At 36.3% G+C, this 18,484-nt stretch overlaps 1 protein-coding gene and 1 long non-coding RNA gene across 2 annotated transcripts; both read left to right on the plus strand.

Moving 5' to 3' along the window:
• Positions 1–85: 85 nt before the first annotated feature.
• Positions 86–2,524, plus strand: LOC135778296 (uncharacterized). Its single transcript, XR_010544530.2, has 3 exons — positions 86–505; positions 632–779; positions 1,499–2,524. It is a non-coding gene; the product is annotated as an uncharacterized lncRNA (long non-coding RNA).
• A 1,058-nt stretch (positions 2,525–3,582) lies between these two features.
• Positions 3,583–18,353, plus strand: rela (v-rel avian reticuloendotheliosis viral oncogene homolog A). The gene is made up of 11 exons (XM_065261920.2): positions 3,583–3,751; positions 10,139–10,177; positions 11,373–11,509; positions 11,719–11,864; positions 12,054–12,145; positions 12,963–13,097; positions 13,797–13,901; positions 14,139–14,354; positions 14,608–14,685; positions 15,248–15,340; positions 15,507–18,353. Exons 1-11 carry the CDS (start codon positions 3,745–3,747, stop codon positions 16,265–16,267), a joined length of 1,809 nt encoding a protein of 602 aa, XP_065117992.1. The 5' UTR covers positions 3,583–3,744; the 3' UTR covers positions 16,268–18,353.
• The last annotated feature ends 131 nt before the right edge of the window (positions 18,354–18,484 follow it).

Below are 18,484 nucleotides of genomic sequence, written 5' to 3' on the forward strand. Positions count from 1 at the left end.
GTTGTTCTATGGAAACGGTTCAGGACAAATAAAGCGCTAACCAAACGTTATTCTGTCCAGAGTAACGTTATCCATGTAAGTAATTTACCAGATGATATCAATTGACTACATTAATAATGACATTGCGTATGAAGCAAACTGTCTGCTTAATCAGATGAACAGACCCGCGTCAGTTATTCGTGACTTCACTAACTTTACGCCACGAGCAACACTTGATTCTATTAGAAAAAGCTTTTTTTAAATGTCTCGCGTGACATCTGGTATATTAACTGACAAAATTGCTTTGAAGTGGCCACACCTTAAAGCTGACGTTTTCAGAAGAGCACCTTGTTTTAAGATCTCATTTTGTCCAAAATTGCGTCCTATGACAGATATAATACTTATTTCATTATTGCTCTGTGTATGTGTGACCTTAATCATTTGAGGTTGTGTGTTGATTTCACCTCTGAATATTTCCTCTTATAGGTCCATCATCCTTGCATGCGCTACACACTCAAAAGCATTGGTAAGTAATTCCTATCACTGTTTTACTGCTGTTAGGAGCTAAATCTTATTTTTGTAACTAATATACATGTATTATTCTTTGACTCGCAGTACTCAAATATACAATGGTTGGTTAATTTGTTTTCAGATAAATGCTGAATTTAAAAGAATCACTACTGTCTTATGTTCCTGCGTGTCACCTGGACCTCCAATCCAAAAACCTGACGAAACTCTTCTATCAGAAAGGAGGACAGCTAGCAAACAGACTTCAAACAATGAATGATCAAATGACAGAAGTAAGAAATATAGATTCATAGACATAAAAATGTGTAAACATTGTTGGAAGTACAGAAAATGTAGTATGTTTTAGTTACATCTTTTGGCACACGGGTCATTAAAACACCTGGGAAGATTTAAAGGGGTAGTTCACCCAAAAATAAAAATTCTCATCACTTACTCCCTATCATGTTGTTACAAACCTTTATAAATGTCTTTGTTCTGATGAACACTAAGGAAGATATTTTGAGGAATGTTTGTTCCCAAATCAATCATAAGCCCCATTCACTTCCATAGTGGGGAAATATAATACTATGGAAGTGAATGGGGCTCATGAACAGTTTGGTTGCAAACATTCCTCAAAATAAATGTCTTCCTTCGTGTTCATCAGAACAAAGACATTTATACAGGTCTGTAACAACATGAGGGTGAGAAAATGAGAACATTTACTTTTGATGTGATTGTCAGGTATGGTAGCACACACTCGAAATGTGGCCTCTTCATTTAACTCATTCCAGTGTAGTAAACGCGCACACACACCTGGAGCAGTGGACAGTGCAGCTGCCTTGCTTTGTAATCCATGTATTTGTAACCAATTGTAATATGCTGTGGCAATGCACATGGGTCTGTATACTTACATTTATATTTGTTTGCATTGCACTAATTTCCAATGACACTTTTATTGTAACAGTAACCTTTTTTTTTCTGTTTCTTTAACTACATTTGTCTGTTTGTACAGGGCATGAATGAAGTCAGCATCAGTGTGGTCATTTGAAGACACCACTGTTGGGATTTGTGCTCTCAAACAACATGCTTCTTGTGATAAAGAAGAGGATCTTTGTATAGTCCTGGAAGGCATGAAGGTGTTGCAACATCGTGCCATGTTGTTTGAGCTGATGTATGCCTTAAACCTGAGCTATCCTGATCTCTGCTTTATTTTTGAAGAAATCCAAAAGATTTTAATGGAACTGCATTAAGCGTAACTTTAACGAACAGTTTCTTTCAGTGAAAGGATCAGAAAGACTGTGCTGCTCATTTATGTTCTTTTTATTTACCTGTTTTAAGTGTTTTTTCTTATTAAAACATTAACAGTTTGCTGCTCAGAGTTGATTTTGGAAATGGTTGTTGTATTTTGTTTTTGTTGAATCTTTGATTATCAGTTTATACAAATGCTTTAGCTCTGACTTTCTGAAGGATTGATATTTTACAGTTTGTAAATCCATTTAAAAAATAATAGTACTTACTGTTTTGCATGTCTCTTTGGAATGCAGTGTTTGTGCTTTAGCACTTCTAAATCTACTGTGATAGCAACTATTTTAAACATTTGGGTCAGTTTTACAGATGGGGCTTTTTCTAGTCCCAGACTTTTGCAATGCCTTAATTTGAAAACATATTGCACTGACATATCTTGACATATATCAGTGCCATTGTTTTGTCTCAAGATGTACTCCAGTGTTGTTTTTGTAAGGAAGGTTTGTTTGTAAACTTTTTTTGTAAACAATATCCTAATATAACTAGGGCCTAGTCATGGATTAATCTACAACCTGTTTGGGAAATTGCCCCTTTGTATGTACTGCATGTGCTGATTGTTGTATTAGTTATTGACTGTTAATGAATTAATGTGTAGTGATTTAAATGAATTGATGATCTGAAAGCAGTGGTTTGCCTCAATATCACTAAACTTTTGTTTAAAACTCTTTGCTTTTTATGCCAATGCAAATGTATTTTGTATTTAAAAAAGAAATAAATAACATTTGGATAATTATGGATGATTATTCTGGTTCCAGAAACATAATGAAATTGCTTTAGAGTTACATAATCCCATAATATAAGCATTAAAAAAGCATGTTGGAATTACAGATGAAAATCTAGTCCCCTTACATAATAAAATTACTTAAACATTACAAAATAAATGTGTTATAGTAAAGAGAAATAGCACTTTAAGTCAACATATTTATATTAGACTACTTGAAACAATTAAAATGTTTTGGTCTGACACATAAAAATTAAATGAGGAAAATTATGTTGGTTTAACACAATCGGATTATGTGGGACCGATGTACACATTAAAATTACGTAAATTGAAAGGATTTTTTTTTTCAGTGATGTTTCACTTTGATTACTTTATTATTATCAGGATTGAACTGAACAATAGCTAAATTAACAAAAATTGATAAATGTATAGGCCTAAATATTACATGAATGTTGTGCTGTAAACTAACTGTAGGTTTATAAGTTTTATTGAAATTTCTTTAGGAGTTTAAATGACTTTATGTTCCTGAAATCCATCCGTCTGCTGGGATCAGAATAATAATACTTTTTGAGATCAAATAAATCCTAATCTTAATAAAACGTTTTGAACGCAAAGTGACATGATCCAAATTATTTTGATCTAATCCGATAGTTGAAATCCAAATAGATTACTTTTGAAAAACTGGCCCAGGGGCTTTTGACAAAACATAAGGGGGCGGTTTCCTGGAAAGGGATTAGACTAAAGTAAGAGCTGAAAACAACTTGCACTCACATATCTTAAAATACATCAGTGCTTTGTGTTTTTCCTCAAAATGGACACAAGTAATGTTTTTAGTAAGGCATGTTTGTTAAAACTAGTTATATTTCCTAATTAAACTAAGGCCTATTCCTGATTTAAGATAATCCCTGTCCGGGAAACCACCCCAAGGGTCTTAAATCCCCAACGCCACTGACACAAACCCAGAGTTGTTTTTACAGACTGTAGAAAACTATTTGAACACGTGTGTGTGAGTGCGCGCGCACGCTCGAGTGTTGTCGTGTATGAGCGCTGCTGCTGTAAGTGAAGTGCGTCACTCGGGTTTTTCCGCAGGGCGGGACGCTCGCTCGGGCCACTTTCGTTTCGCGGAGGCGCGCGGAAGGAAAGCGGCGTCACGGTGTGTCGATAATTCTTCAGTGAAGTCCGCAAACGTCCAGAAGCGATCGACTGTGACGCGATCCGGAGTACAGGCCGCGATGGACGGTAAGTAAAGTTTAATAACTGCGGGCATGTTTGCGCGTTCGGGTTTTATCGTGGGCGCGGGGAGGGGAACCCCCGAATCCGAAGCTTTTACTCCCGGTTCTGCTGTAAAAAACTTCCGCGACGCTTCAGCTGTTAAACATCGACACCGTGAAAGTCCAAAGTAATCCAAAGAATCCACCTAACTGTGTTTACACACTTATCAGAGACACACACACACACACACACACACTTAACACTTACACACACTTAACACAAACACACACACACACATACACAGACTGCGGCCTACAGTTTGTTTGTGAGTGGGTGTAGTTGTTGTTGTGTGAGGTTTTGTGAGTTTGGGCTGGTATTGTAAGTTGGATTATAAAGGTTTTGTGTGAGTTTACAAGTTCACACATTCTTGTGACGCACAAAATCTGTCTTCGTTTATCAGAGGTGTTATATTTTAGTTTATAAAGTAAAGTTAAACTTCACGAGACTCCACTGAATGTCTTTATCAGGTTCTGTTTCAATGACTCAACACAAACTTTCAGTGAAATGAAGATTAGTAATGAGTTTGAAAACAACACAATGAGAAGATTTAATGTGATATCAGTGCAGTACACAGAGATGAGATGATGTTTGTCAAAGATCATGATGCTTCATACAGACACTGAACTCAATAAAAACAACACCACAGAGCCCATAAAGTGCACGTGTGAGACGTACTGTAAAACAACAATACAATACAGTACAGTACACACAGACATGACTTGACATATGGTCAGATGTGTGAAGTGAATCTTTTCAAAATTTGCAAAAAAGAAAAACAAACAAATGTGAATTAGGTGCATTTACATCCAGTTGTTTGGGCAAATGATGGTGTTATTGGTAACATGTTTTGGGTGTAACTAGTTACTAAGTAATCAGTTACTGTAATTTAATTACTTTTCCATTTATTCTGATGTAATGGACAGTAGGGCTGTCACAGTGATAAATAATCATCTCATTTCGATTGTTTGCCCTCATAGCTATGATTTCAGATCACCACAATGATTGTATATCTCTCTAAAAAACACAAGGGGAGCTGCAGCGCCTCTATAAACAAGATGATATCTAATGCCGCTCCTTGACTGACAATGTAACGCAATACATTGCAAAGCCATTTAATATAGTGGGAAAACAGCATTTAAAGAAATACAGCAACACTTTGATAAATTTAGGGAAGTTTTTTTTTCAGTTTTTGAAATATATATTCATTAAATAATTACTTTTAAATAAGTGTTATGTGTATTAATATTTACTGCCAGGTAAACCTTACAAAACATTTCATTTAAATAATCACAACCTATTAAATTATTTCATGAACAAACAAAAATCTAGGAGAATTAAACGTCAAAGCCCTAAGACAGGCAATTCATTGTCATAATCGTCACAATTTATTAGACAATTAACCGTCGGTCAAATTTGATAATTGTGACAGCCCTAAATGGAAGTAAATGCTGTGTATGGACTGTAGATCAATGTATAATATATAATACAATAGTGGATTTAACATCAACTTTTAAAGTCTTAGCTTAAAATGCATGATTTTTATGAAGAGTTAATTAGAATAATGGTAACACTTAAGTGTAGTTTACAATTCTCACTATTAACTGGTTGTTTATTAGCATTAATACTGCTGAGATTTTGGCTGTTTATTAATACTACACATATTAATGCCTGAAACCTTTTTTTCAACATGTTTAATCCTACCCAATTCATATCAATACTTCAACTTAACAACTACTTTACTAAGTATTAATAAACAGTAATTAGGAGTATATTGAGGCAAAAGTAGTTAATAGTTAGTTTATAGTGAGAATTGGACCTTAAAAAGAATAATTGATTTACTTTAATATGATGCTGTTTCAAGCTTTTCTTTTTATCATTTACTAAATAGGATTTATAAAGTTATTAGTAAGAAGTTATTAAATACTTTTTGGAGAGAGTAATTTATACACTAATCTAATGACATGATTGAAGAGATGTCATTAGTAACAAGTAATTAATTACTTTGAGTAACTTACCCAACACTGTTGGTAACCTAGTAACCAACAGTAAACAAAACAAGAAACGTTTAGGGGACTATAACGTTAACTATTGTCCACACCACCAGACAATAACTTTATATTAATAATAATTCATGCAATCATTTACCTTTAATGGCATTAACCAATAACGGAAATATTTTCATGTAATGGATACCTGAGGTCATTCATGTTAAACACCTCAGCTTCTCCACAGTATCATTTCTCATTTCCAATGCACGTGCACTTAAAGTTCAAATAGGTTTGATTGGCTGTCAATGTTTTATTGTTCATCAGTTGGAGAAAAATTGCTCAGAAAGTGATCCAAGCGATATTGTTCATTTGTATCTTTATCATTATAGTTGTGGAGTGACCTCCGCTATTCTCTTTAAAAAATACAGTTTTTAAAATCATTTGATATATTTTAGTTATAGTAATTGATTTAATGTGAATGGTCTGTAGAAAATAGAGACAGGACTGCATTTAGTTATGATTGGGTTAACAGTTGTTTCTGTGTGGAGTTTGCTTGTTCTCCCTGTGTCGACGTGGGTTTACTCCTGTTTCCTCCTACACTTAAAAAAATGATTCATTTGATTAACTCAATAAAATTGTGGGCAGGATTTCCATCCAATATGAATGTGTACCCCTAACTCATAAAAACTGCTTTACACAATAAAAATATATTGAGTTGGTCCAACTCAATTTAAAGTAAATGGCAATACTTAATTAGTTGCCTCAACTCAATTTAGTGTAGTCCGAACAACTCAATTCTGTTATTTTATATAAAACGTTTTTATATCATACTAATTAGCATAAGCACATGTTAGCATGCTAATAATAATAACATATGATACTTTGGATGAGCATGTGAGAAGAGACTGATCTCCAAACAGGCATTAACACAGTCAGTGCTCATTGAGAGAAACATGTCACATCCACAACCTAACCACAAGCGCCACTCTTCTGCACGATGGTAACCAAACAATTTGAAAAAATATAACACAAACACTTCTAAATCAATAAGATAAACGGACATTTAACACTATTAAGTCTTTCTCTTTACCTAAAAATGCATAAAATAACACTTAATTAAAAAATTACTCTCCAAAAGCAGTTGCATGCAAAGCATGCTGGGAAATTATTTATCCAGAACCCAAACTCAAACTAATTGTGTTAACCCAATTAAAAAGAAATCAATAAATTATAGTACATATTTATTTTGTGTTATACTAATTAAATACTTATTGCTCTTAATGAGGTATTTTACATTTATTGAACACAATTTTAATGTGTCATTTCTAAGAAGGGCTTGAATCATTATACAGGACAAAAATGAGCAGATTAGGTGAACTAGAGATGATAAATTGTGTATGGATAACCGGTTCTTCCTATGAATATAGCCATAGATGCAGGAATGGTGTAAAGAATAAATGATAGAAAAAGCTTCTATATGTGGGTTTTAGGCCCGATTATAAAACACGTCAAGTGAGTAAGGCTCAACTCTTTTTATCATCTTCTCCACCATCAAGTTTGATGAAGACTGTATTTTATCATAGCTTTGTTGATTGGAATATTATTTCCACAAATATACAAAAGATGAGAGACGCATGAGAATCGCAGTTGATTTTTTTTGGCCAGCCCTAACGGTGAAGCATCATTCATTAACTCCATGTGTTGTAGGCATGGGCCGATTACCGGCTTCAAGGTATACCGAGGTTTTAAACAGTCAAGGTTTCAAAACCACTGAAATATTCTGTGATACCGTCTCCAAGGTATGAGCTGTGTTTATACAAAATTCATTAAATCATTAAGTCATGTGATTGATTTGATGTTTACATTTAATATACATTACAAAAATATTATATATTTTTTGAAAGCATATTATAATTTAAAGGCTTTATTTTTACCTGGCATTTAAAAAATAACACATTTTAGTGTTGCAATGGCAAAACCGTAACACCGTGAAATAGGGTTGTGCCGATAGACGATATCATCGTCCATCGTGATGGTTGACTGACATCACGATGGAGAGACACCATCGTGATGCCACGCCCCCTCCCCACTCCGCTGCGAGTCGACATACACTTACTCTCTTCTATATAGACTATAGTTAACCTAATATCTTTGCGTGAATTGGTCTATAAATTAAATAGAAGACGTGAGACGTGACGTGTGTTAGTCTGTGAAATGTCGGGCATTTGATCTTGACTAGGGATGGGCACGGATATTCGAATGGCAATAATAATTCGAATTAAAAAAATGCTATTCGAATGTTTGTTTGTTTTTAATGTGCCACCAAAGGGTAACAACTTATTTAATGGTTTTTCACTTCATCTATACTGTCTTTTACAGACTTAAATGTAAAATATACATGAACATTAATTTGTATGTATTTCAGATTGTTTGGCAATGCAGATTGCAGACGAATTTAAGTTTTTCCTTTTATCTCCGGGTTTGTCCCCGCCGCGCCGTATTTGGCCACTGGCTCAGTGAGGGCTCACGTGTTATTAAACGTTTGTTCTCCGCCGCCCGAATCAACACATCATGAGAGATTTGTAAGCTTTCTGTTATAAAGTCTACTTTATTTTGTTAATAAAGAGACAGACACGGAGAACGAAATGAAACGGAGAACATTTATTATTTGCGGTGCTCTTTCGAAAATTAACCGGATAACTGCACATGGCAGTTTAATGGCAATAATTAAATATAAGTTTAGCTTGCTGTGGATATTTCCTAATTATAAGCCTTCTGTGAAATTATGACAAAATGAAAAATACAAAACACGCATGTCTTAATTAACATAATTTAAATAAACGAATATTCGTTCTTTAAGAGCTTAAATATTCGAAAAATTAAATATTAAAAAAATTAGTAAATTACTGGAAAATGCCCATCCCTAATCTTGACATTGCTAGAATCTTGTCTTTTTACATGTTGTACATTTATCTTAAAATATTTAATTTTGTACAAGAAAACAGCCCATATTAATCATTTATTAGTAGCCTATTGTAGTGTCTCGGGAGATCGTGCTCATTGTACCATTGAGGCTATACTGCAATGAAGCGGCAGATTAGGATATAAACCCAGAATTCAGGGAACGTCAAGAACAAGAATACGGGAACAACACTCCGACCGAAACGCGGGATTTACATACACAGACCATGTTTAAATTTAGATGTGTCTGGCCCTGTTCACTTTGTCTAGTTTTAATAAGCTGCGGATTGAAGTGCTGGCTGCTCCCCGCGGTGCTGAAGACCCGCTCTCTGACGGAGTACTGGTGGCACATATGCGCAGATATTTACGTGCAAAATTTGGAAAGCGCGGAGGAGTCGTTGGGTTAGTAAAATAATGAAATTATAGCTTTTAAATAGAAAAAAATATTTATGTAAAGAGATTAAAAGGTGCTTAAAAGTGCACAACTCTTCTTCAGTGGATTAAAGCTACCTTTTCCCCTTATGTGCAACCTATAGGAAAGAGACATTAGTTGGGATAGTAAAATAACAAAATTATAGATTTTAAGTACAGAATAGTATTTATGTAAAATATATATTAAAATAAAAAGTGCACAACTCTTCTTAAGTGGAAGTAATAAAGTAAAATAACGAATAAAAATTATATAATAACGAATAATAACGAAAAATTAAAATACCCCCCGCCTAATGATATCATCGTCCATCGCGATGGTTTACGTAACCATCGTCAACTGCCAATTTATGGGACATCGCCCAACCCTACCGTGAAACCGTGGTATTTTTGCTAAAGGTTATCATACCGCCAGAATCTTATACCGGCCCATGCCTAATGTGTTGACCTGAAAACAAAGTCAAATATAAAGTCACTCGAGTCAATTCACTCTTTTACTCTTGTGTTGTGCATATCCATGTTGTTCCAGTCATTGCATTTTCTTTACTCAATTTCATTATGTTTTATTTCTAAAGAGTGAATAAACTAAAGTATATCCGGTGTGGAGATGAGCAGGAACTGTTGTTGTTTGTTAAAAAACAACAGCATCAAAACAACATTTTCTATGTGTTATTTGTGTTTTAATAGATGTTTTCTCTCATTATCTTACATTAAAGTAATGTCTTTTTTATTCAGGTATTCATTTTGTGAGTGCCTGTTTAGAAATTTTGCAAGCCCTGTAAAACTTTGAGTTTGTTTGCAACACTTTCAGATGGGTTAGTCATAGCACAAAACATCATCTACATTATTTAGGTCATTAATGTGTTTTCTCGTTCTCTCTCTTGTCCACACTTTTCTTTTCCTCCCTTTCCTCTCTCTCTCTCTCTTTCATATTGTTCATCTTGTTTATGTATTGATCTAATGTTTGTTTTTTCAGGACTGTATCATGCCTGGGCACCGACCACAGTATCTCAAGGTAAACTTGTGTGTGTGTTTCTTGGTTAGTTATGGACAGAGCAGTGATTGATCACATTTATTAAACACTGAATCAACTAACTTAGTAAATAGGCCCAATGGCACCTGGACTTTAAATGATAATTCACCCAAAACTGCAAATCTACAGAAATGTGCTGTATTGGACTGAGGCTTTAAAGCTAGAACACAACAGTGATATTAAAGTTTCATACGTTTATAACATAATATTAATAATATCAACAGATCAGTTGAATCCAGTTCAGAAAGCAGTCACACATTTGACATTATAATGAGAAGTGAAGTCTGATCTGGATTTGTCAGTCACACTTCTGTTTTTGATGCAGATATAGATTCATTTTACACAGTAATGTTACTTCAGTTTAATGCTTGATACGCTTTAACTATGACGTAATCGTGAACCAAGGTTATTTATTTAACTTGATATCAGAAATAATCTCCTCTAGAGCGACTCTGTGTGTGTTTACATGCACTGAATAAGCAGAAAACTATCAAAATCTGTTTGTTATAGAAAACTGTTTTCATGCATTTACATGCAAATTAATAAACCGACTATGCAGAAAAGGGTTAGGGTCAGGTTTCTCACAGGCAGTGATTATAATAAATATAGTCGTTTAAAAAGCTGACAGTAAATCTGTCTCAAGCTATAGTGTTGTATCTCTTCTCATGTCTGTAGAAACTGTTAATGTAACATCAACTTTTATTTTCACAGTTTCTCTTTTATGCATTATTTTGCATAATATTTGAGACATGTGCACATGAGTAAAACTGCGAGAAAGCTGGTTAAGGTGCTTACATGCAACGTGTCGCAATGTAAACACCTTAAAATGAGCAAAAAAACTACCTGTGCCTATTGGTTTTTGCTTATGCCAGTTATGGTCTTTCCCTGATAAAAGAAAACCGTTTTACATGACCCCAAACTGCACCTAAACCCACTTATTGACTCTATGCGGAAGTTACGTTTGGTCCACAAAAGCCATTTGTTGATGTTGTTTCTGCTGAAACCGTCTGTTAGATTAAAGAACCAGAAAGAAATTAAAAAAGAGAAAAACTTGAAAATGAAAGCATAAAGCTGTTTGTATTAAGACGTCAATCACTGCTTTCTCACACTAACCTAAACTAATGATATTCTCTTCATCACGCATGTTAAGTTGTGTGTTTATTGTGTATTTGTTAAGGTAATCCGTACGTTGAGATCATCGAGCAGCCGAAGGCACGGGGAATGCGTTTTCGTTATAAATGTGAAGGTCGATCGGCCGGCAGTATTCCTGGAGAGAAGAGCAATGAAACCACCAAAACACATCCCGCTATCAAGGTACATTTACTCCGTCTGTCAAACCATTACAACATCATATCACAATATAAATACAGCACAGGAGAAATATTACTTTGGCCTGTTTTTATAGTTATTTCACAAAGGAAAAAGTCTTATACATCACATTTGAGATTACGATCTACTACGATCCCCACAGGCTCATTGAGTTCAGGTGCTGGTGAATAATAAAGATGTTTAAATTTTTACAGGTTCATAACTACAGCGGTCCAATAAGAGTGAGGATCTCTTTGGTTACCAAGAATCAGCCGTATAAACCTCATCCTCATGAACTGGTGGGCAAAGACTGTAAACATGGATATTATGAGGCAGATTTACAGGAGAGACGGATTCACAGGTACATCATCATCATCATCATCATGTTAAAGAGACTGAGAGCGAGTTTCAGATGTTGTTGGTCAGCTCTATGTTTAGATCGTCACCCTTCAGCAGCTTCTTCCTGTTTGACTTTAGACACTGAAATGTTTCCAGCACAGCAGTTTTTCCATCTGTCGCTTTGAATCTTTCGCTGCTGTCTGTGTTTCAGTTTCCAGAATCTGGGTATTCAGTGCGTTAAGAAGAAGGACGTGGGAGAAGCTGTTTCCTGTCGACTTCAAACACAGAACAACCCCTTTAAAAGTATGTGACTGAATATACACACAAACACTTTGCTTTAGAAACATTACTTTATTTTTATACCTTATAAACTCTATATTCTGTACCTTAGAAAACAGGAAGTGTCCTCATAAAGCACGTTTATATTATTATACACGTCAAAACATATATGAGTGCATTAAACCCAGCTGTAAACTCTACGCTCGCTGTGGTTTAATAGACAGGGCTTAAGTCTAGTCGCAGACTAAAATACATGTTTGAGCTGTCTTAATATAAAAACATCTGACACTGATGTATCTGAACATATATCAGTGTCATTGTTTTGTCTCAGGATGCACACCAGTATTGTTTTTTGGTAAGGTTTGTTTGTAAAAACTACTTAAATGTCCATTTCCTAAAAATATATATCCTTATTATGTATAAGGAAACATTTAGACTGTATTAGCCAAATCATTTTTGTGATATTCATAAAGAAAGCAAACTGCATAATTTAATTTATATCATTGCTTTGTCTTTTCTTTTGAAATTATTTAAGGACCCCTTAGAACCTTCTCTGACACGAATTTGAAAACACCTTAACAGTACAAATATAATATTTATTATTTAATCATTAGGATAAAACAAAGTCTATAAGAAAAGAAAATCTTAAAGAGCATTAAAGAGTTGAATGCATTCATCATGGAAATGCTGTTATATTTATTATTTGTTAATAAAGTGTTAATATTGTTCAGGCTCTCTGAAGTGTTTATTTCACTCATTAAATCAGGTTAGGTTTCATTTAGGTGGTGGTCGGGTTTGGATCAGAGCTGTGAGATTTAAGGGTCTTCACTTCTACTTTCAGTTCCTGAACCCAAAATCTGGGAGGAGGAATATGACCTGAATGCAGTTCGCCTGTGTTTCCAGGTCTTCATCACTCTGCCCAGCGGTGAATCTTTTCTTCTGAATCCTGTGGTCTCTCATCCCATCTATGACAACAGTGAGTTAAACATTCAATCATTTAATGAGGTTTCCACAAGACTTCATTCTCTTGAGTCGTATTGCTTTAGTCTTTCACATTATACAATGTGTCAGGTTTATTATATCGGTGATGTCACACCAATGGCAGACAGTGACTTCTTTTTTGTGGGCGAACGAATGTGAAGCTCATCACAACATGTATTTATCCCATCAAAATATATGTTCTGTGCGTCATGTGAACCCATTTGCAAAATGTGTCATGTCAAAATACAATTTGCTGCAGACTTTTTGTAAGGGTTTATGATAAAAAAGATGCTCACATTTGCATTATACTTGTTTAATCTCATGTGTGATCAGAGTTTAGTGTCAAGTTTGTGTCTTGCAAGTATTTTGTGAACGTGGGCATTTTGACATGATAAATGATGCACACAGGTTCACATGATGTATCAAACACACATTTTGACATAACATGAGCCACTCATGACGCATTGAACACACATTTTGACATGACACATTATGCACATAGTTGCATAAGCGAAGACATATTTTGAATTTGCGCCCCTCAGAAGAGAAGTCACCGGTGATCTGTGATGATTTTTTTTAGATGTGGTCAGTATGAAAGGGTTGTGTTTCTTTAAACGCTCACTGCATTGATCTGTATAGTGTTTTAGCAGTGATCTGTGAAGTGAAGCGTCTTCATCTTTCTGTCTCTCTTCAGGAGCTCCAAACACAGCTGAGCTGAAGATCTGCAGGGTTAACAGAAACTCTGGCACCTGTCGAGGGGGAGACGAGATCTTTTTACTCTGTGATAAAGTTCAGAAAGGTGTGTGTGTGTGTGTGATAAGCCTGAAACGTTTAGATGTGTGTTTGAATCTGACGCCTATCAAATAACCACAATGACACAGAGTGACAGAGCCGATGATCTTGATCAGAATCAAGACTCCAGAGTTGTTGAAATTATATTTTTGTACACCAAAAGGTGATTTTTTTTTCAAAGTCGAGTGGGAGTGTGTATTGAAACAGATCTGACGTCAGTAATCTCTTTCTCTTTAACCCTCAGAGGACATCGAGGTGCGTTTTTTCCGTGACTCGTGGGAGAGCAAGGGTTCGTTCTCTCAGGCGGACGTTCACAGACAGGTGGCCATTGTGTTCCGGACTCCACCGTACAGCGACACCAACCTGACAGAACCGGTGCGTGTCAAAATGCAGCTCCGCAGGCCGTCCGATCGAGAGGTCAGTGAGCCCATGGACTTCCAGTATCTGCCCGCTGATCCAGGTGAGATCACCGCATCTGCATGTGTCATTAATAAAGTGTTAGGTCTGACAAATGTCAAAATGTTTTTATTCACCTTCATGTCCTTTTCTTAATGTATATATAACTGTTCTTCAGTGCAACACAGATTTACACTGCACTATTTCACTAAATCAATATTTACATTAATAATGATTTCTCACTGATGTCATTGTTGTGTGTAGTTTAGTGTGTAACAGACACTTCTGCTTTGTGATGTTTTTGTATTAATGAGCAGATGAACATCGGATACTGGAAAAGAGGAAGAGGACCGAGGGAATGCTGCAAAACCTTAAACTCAACAGCATCATTTCAGGTTTGTCTGAACTTCACATTCACTGCAGTTATTGACGTGTGAAATTAATAAATCATGCTATTCATGCATATTTGCCGCTTGAGCATTTTAAATTGCATGAATATTTGCCGTCTTTTGTTAGCTTTTAGTCTCAATATATATATATATATAATAACCGGATTGTCCGACCCCCTCACTGACTTTCTTCCAAGCAAGATCTGTTTTCTTCCTGTTTATGAAGATGTGTCATACAGCTCCGAGTGTCCACATACAGTGATGATGATTTTGTCCTCCATTGTTGTTTTGTATTTCTGCCTCAGCTCACTACATCATAATCACGTCACTACTAAAGCAAGCTCCTGATTGGTTAATGCAGCACAAATATCTGGCAAAGTTCAGATATTTCAACTCAAATGTCAAATGCTGAAAAGCTCAATTCGCACCATGTCATTTTGTGCCACCTCATTAACACCCACAGGATGTCTATGGAGTCTTTAACGTCTAAATCACTCGCGCTTAACTCTATTGGTGTCTGATATAAACGCACAGAAGATGTGTTAATGTTTAAGTTTTGTGTGTGCAGGCTCCTCGATGCCTATGGACAGACGACCATTCAGCACAGCTAAAAGATCTCTGCCCGTCTCCAAACCTACAGCCGCCATCGGCCTGCTGCCAGGTAACTTTCCAGCGCACATCACACCACTTTTCTTTCCTTTTGTTTACATCTGTCAAGCTCTGTGTAGCTTTGTTCAAGTCTCACGGGTTTCCCACGACAACCAAGTCATCATTAAAATGATGTAAATGATGAGAGTAATGTTTGATTCATCTGGTTTCTCTTTCAGCCGCTTCTGTGTCCGTAGGTGCATCGGTGAAGCCCCAGACGTCCTCGTTCTTCAGTCAGACCCCTGGGCATCTGTTTGCTCAGTCCACACAGAGCGAACTCAAAGCGGAGCCGTCGACATCCGCAAGTGACCCTTGGACGTTCCTCAGCACCTTGACGGTGGACCCTCATCCCAAAGCTGTGCCAGTGAGCGCCGCTCCCACCACACTCACTCAAGACTTCCCCACCGTTAACCTGTCTGACCTACACGACTTTCCCTTCAGTAACTTCACCGTAAAGTCCCAGGATCAGAATAACGCCGGAGGCGATGTCGTCGGGTGCGCAGTTTCTCAAAGCGTGCAGAACGCGTTCGGCGGACCCTTCGGAGATGACGAGTTTCCGGAGTTCCCGAGCTTCTCGGAAGCGCAAGGCACAGACGTCGACAACATTAACATCGATGAGATTCAGGAGCTTCTAGGTCAAAGTGGACTTTCTGCTGAAGGACTCGCGATTGGGAATTCAATTATGGGAAAGTCTGCGGGCAACGTCTCCGCGTCCAACCCGCCGGATCACTCGGAAAACAACTCCACCTGGATGACTTTTCCACTGAGCATCGCTAACCTTATTCGAAACGAGAACATGATTGACAGTTCGCCGGCTCCGCCTACCGCGTCCGCTGTGCTCGAGGACCTTGATGTGATCAGTTCGATGGATGAAGATCGTCTCATGTCAATCTTAAACGGCAACTCCCAATTGGGATTTCTGCCTGGACATCCGAACTAAACGTTGAAGAACGTCGTCTTCATTTTGACCCTCTCATGTTTCTCCTCAATAATCTTTGTTTTACAGAAGCATGATGTTAAAAAGTCACATAACCAAACTGAAAGACTTTACAAGCTTTACATGGACAGGTAGCTTTTACCTGTTAGAAATTTTGGGGGGCGGTAAGGGGTCTATCTTTACTTGGTGCCTTAACAAGTTTAAACTAACTCGCCCTCTTAGATCAGTCTACACACTATCGCTCCAGACGATATTATGAGATGAAAGAGTGAAATGATTGAGTGGGTGATTGCAGGTTTGATTCAGAAACATTAAAGATTAAAATAATCCTCTTGACATTCAGACTCAACGCCAACAGTCTGACAAGTACGTTGGGAAACAGTGCAGTCGATCACTGTTCTGTTTCAAAGAAAATTTTTTGCACTATTGCCAAGTTACATATAAAAGACATAGCTTCAATTGAGCTATAGAGAATCCATACAGAGAATCTCATCCTGACTGATTTCTTGGTCGGGTCCAGCAGAAGCAGCGTCTATTTAAAAATGACAATTAATGACTTCAACAGTGACTGTTTTTACAAATGAAACTGTAAGAGGTTTTTATTTGGTGGGGGGGAGCTCTTCTGACAGATATACAGCTAATGTAGATTAGATTTAGATTTTTTATTTCAAAAGTGGTTGTAAGTAGTGTTGCAATGGGGCGGAAAGTTTCATTAGGGTAGAAATTGCATTAAATCTCGTTGTTTGAACAAAATTATGCTGCAGGATTTTTTAACTACATTTAAGTTCTCTGTTAAAGGCAAATCTGCATTTGTTTTTTTGAATTCCCATGAAAATGAATTTTGCAACCCTAGTTGTAACAGCAAGGTCTATAGTGCCGGTTTTATATTGAATGTATAAAGGCCATTAGAAATCGAGATGTAATTCTCTTAACGTTACACTGCTAACATCTGTTTTATATTGTGTCAGCAACACGCACTTGATCTTTTATTCTTTAGTCTTGCTTTTCTCATAAAGTTTAAAGTAGGTCATCAATCGGACAGCTGTGTGACGTCTGTACACTTGCTGAAAACAGCCAAAAGAGTTGAGCTGTAAAAGTGTAGCCTGTTAAACTCTCTGCTTTGCTCTGTATGTTTTCTTTGTTTGTTAATTCAGTAATGTTTTATATCGAGTACACAACAGTAAAGAATGAAGGGAAATTTCCTGTATGGCCACAGTTACATGAAGATTAACAATAACACGAGCACAAGAAGAACTGAGAAAAAAATCAGTATGACTGTTGTGTGTTGTTTTTTTATGTGCAGTTATTGTGATGTTAAAGCTTAATGTGTTTTTTATTTCCAGTGGCGGCCGGTGACTTCTTTTTCAAGGGTGCATGATGCGAAGCTCATCACAACACGTATTTATCCCATCATATTTGTGGCTCATCACGTTAAAATATTTGTTCGCCGCATCATGTGAACCTTATGTGCATTACAAACATGTCAAAATCCATGCCTGCTGCTACAGACGCTTCAAAGGGGTTTAAAGAGATGCTCACGTTTGGCAGTTACTCATTTAATCTCTCGCGTGTAATCAGAGTTTAGTGTCAAGTTAGTGTGAGCGTCTCTTTTATCATAAACCCTTTAGACGCGTGTGCAGCAGGCTCTTATTTTGACACGACGCACCGAACACATATTTTAAATTCATGCCCCCGTAAGAGAAGTCACCGGCCGCCAGTGTTTATTCCTCACCGTGTGTGCCTTTCTCATTTCCGTTTATTTGCGCTTAACTGATAAACAAGTCAAACTGATTTCTGTACAATATTCATTTATTTTCCTGTAGTCGTCATTACTAATGACTATTTATGAGTTAACCCAGATTTAAATGTTTGTGACATTAGTACAGTAAAGCTTTATTGTGCCTCTCATGTACACTTTTGTACAATTAATCGAGCTGTAATAATAAATGATACACGTTCAGTGATTTGAACATTGCTCTTTTATTTATGTATATAAACATAATCTGAATGAACAACAACAAAAATAACTGTTTATATAGGGCTGCATAACAACTTATCACTTGCAGAATAAAAGTTTTGGTTTATATCATGTGTATTGTGTATAATAATTCTGTCTATGTAAATACACACACATGCATGTATAGATTTTTTTAACATGTGTATATACATTTTATATTATATAAATACTTAATATATTCAAAAAAAATCTTAAATTATACA

Source organism: Paramisgurnus dabryanus, chromosome 2 (assembly GCF_030506205.2).
Source record: "Paramisgurnus dabryanus chromosome 2, PD_genome_1.1, whole genome shotgun sequence".
NCBI classification, from domain to species: Eukaryota; Metazoa; Chordata; class Actinopteri; order Cypriniformes; family Cobitidae; genus Paramisgurnus; species Paramisgurnus dabryanus.

Bases quoted from the DNA above. Each gene is read 5' to 3' on its own strand.
- rela (XM_065261920.2), top strand. The intron at 11,865-12,053 runs GTACATCATCAT...TCTGTGTTTCAG, and splicing joins CAGGAGAGACGGATTCACAG to TTTCCAGAATCTGGGTATTC. The intron at 12,146-12,962 runs GTATGTGACTGA...TTCTACTTTCAG, and splicing joins ACAGAACAACCCCTTTAAAA to TTCCTGAACCCAAAATCTGG.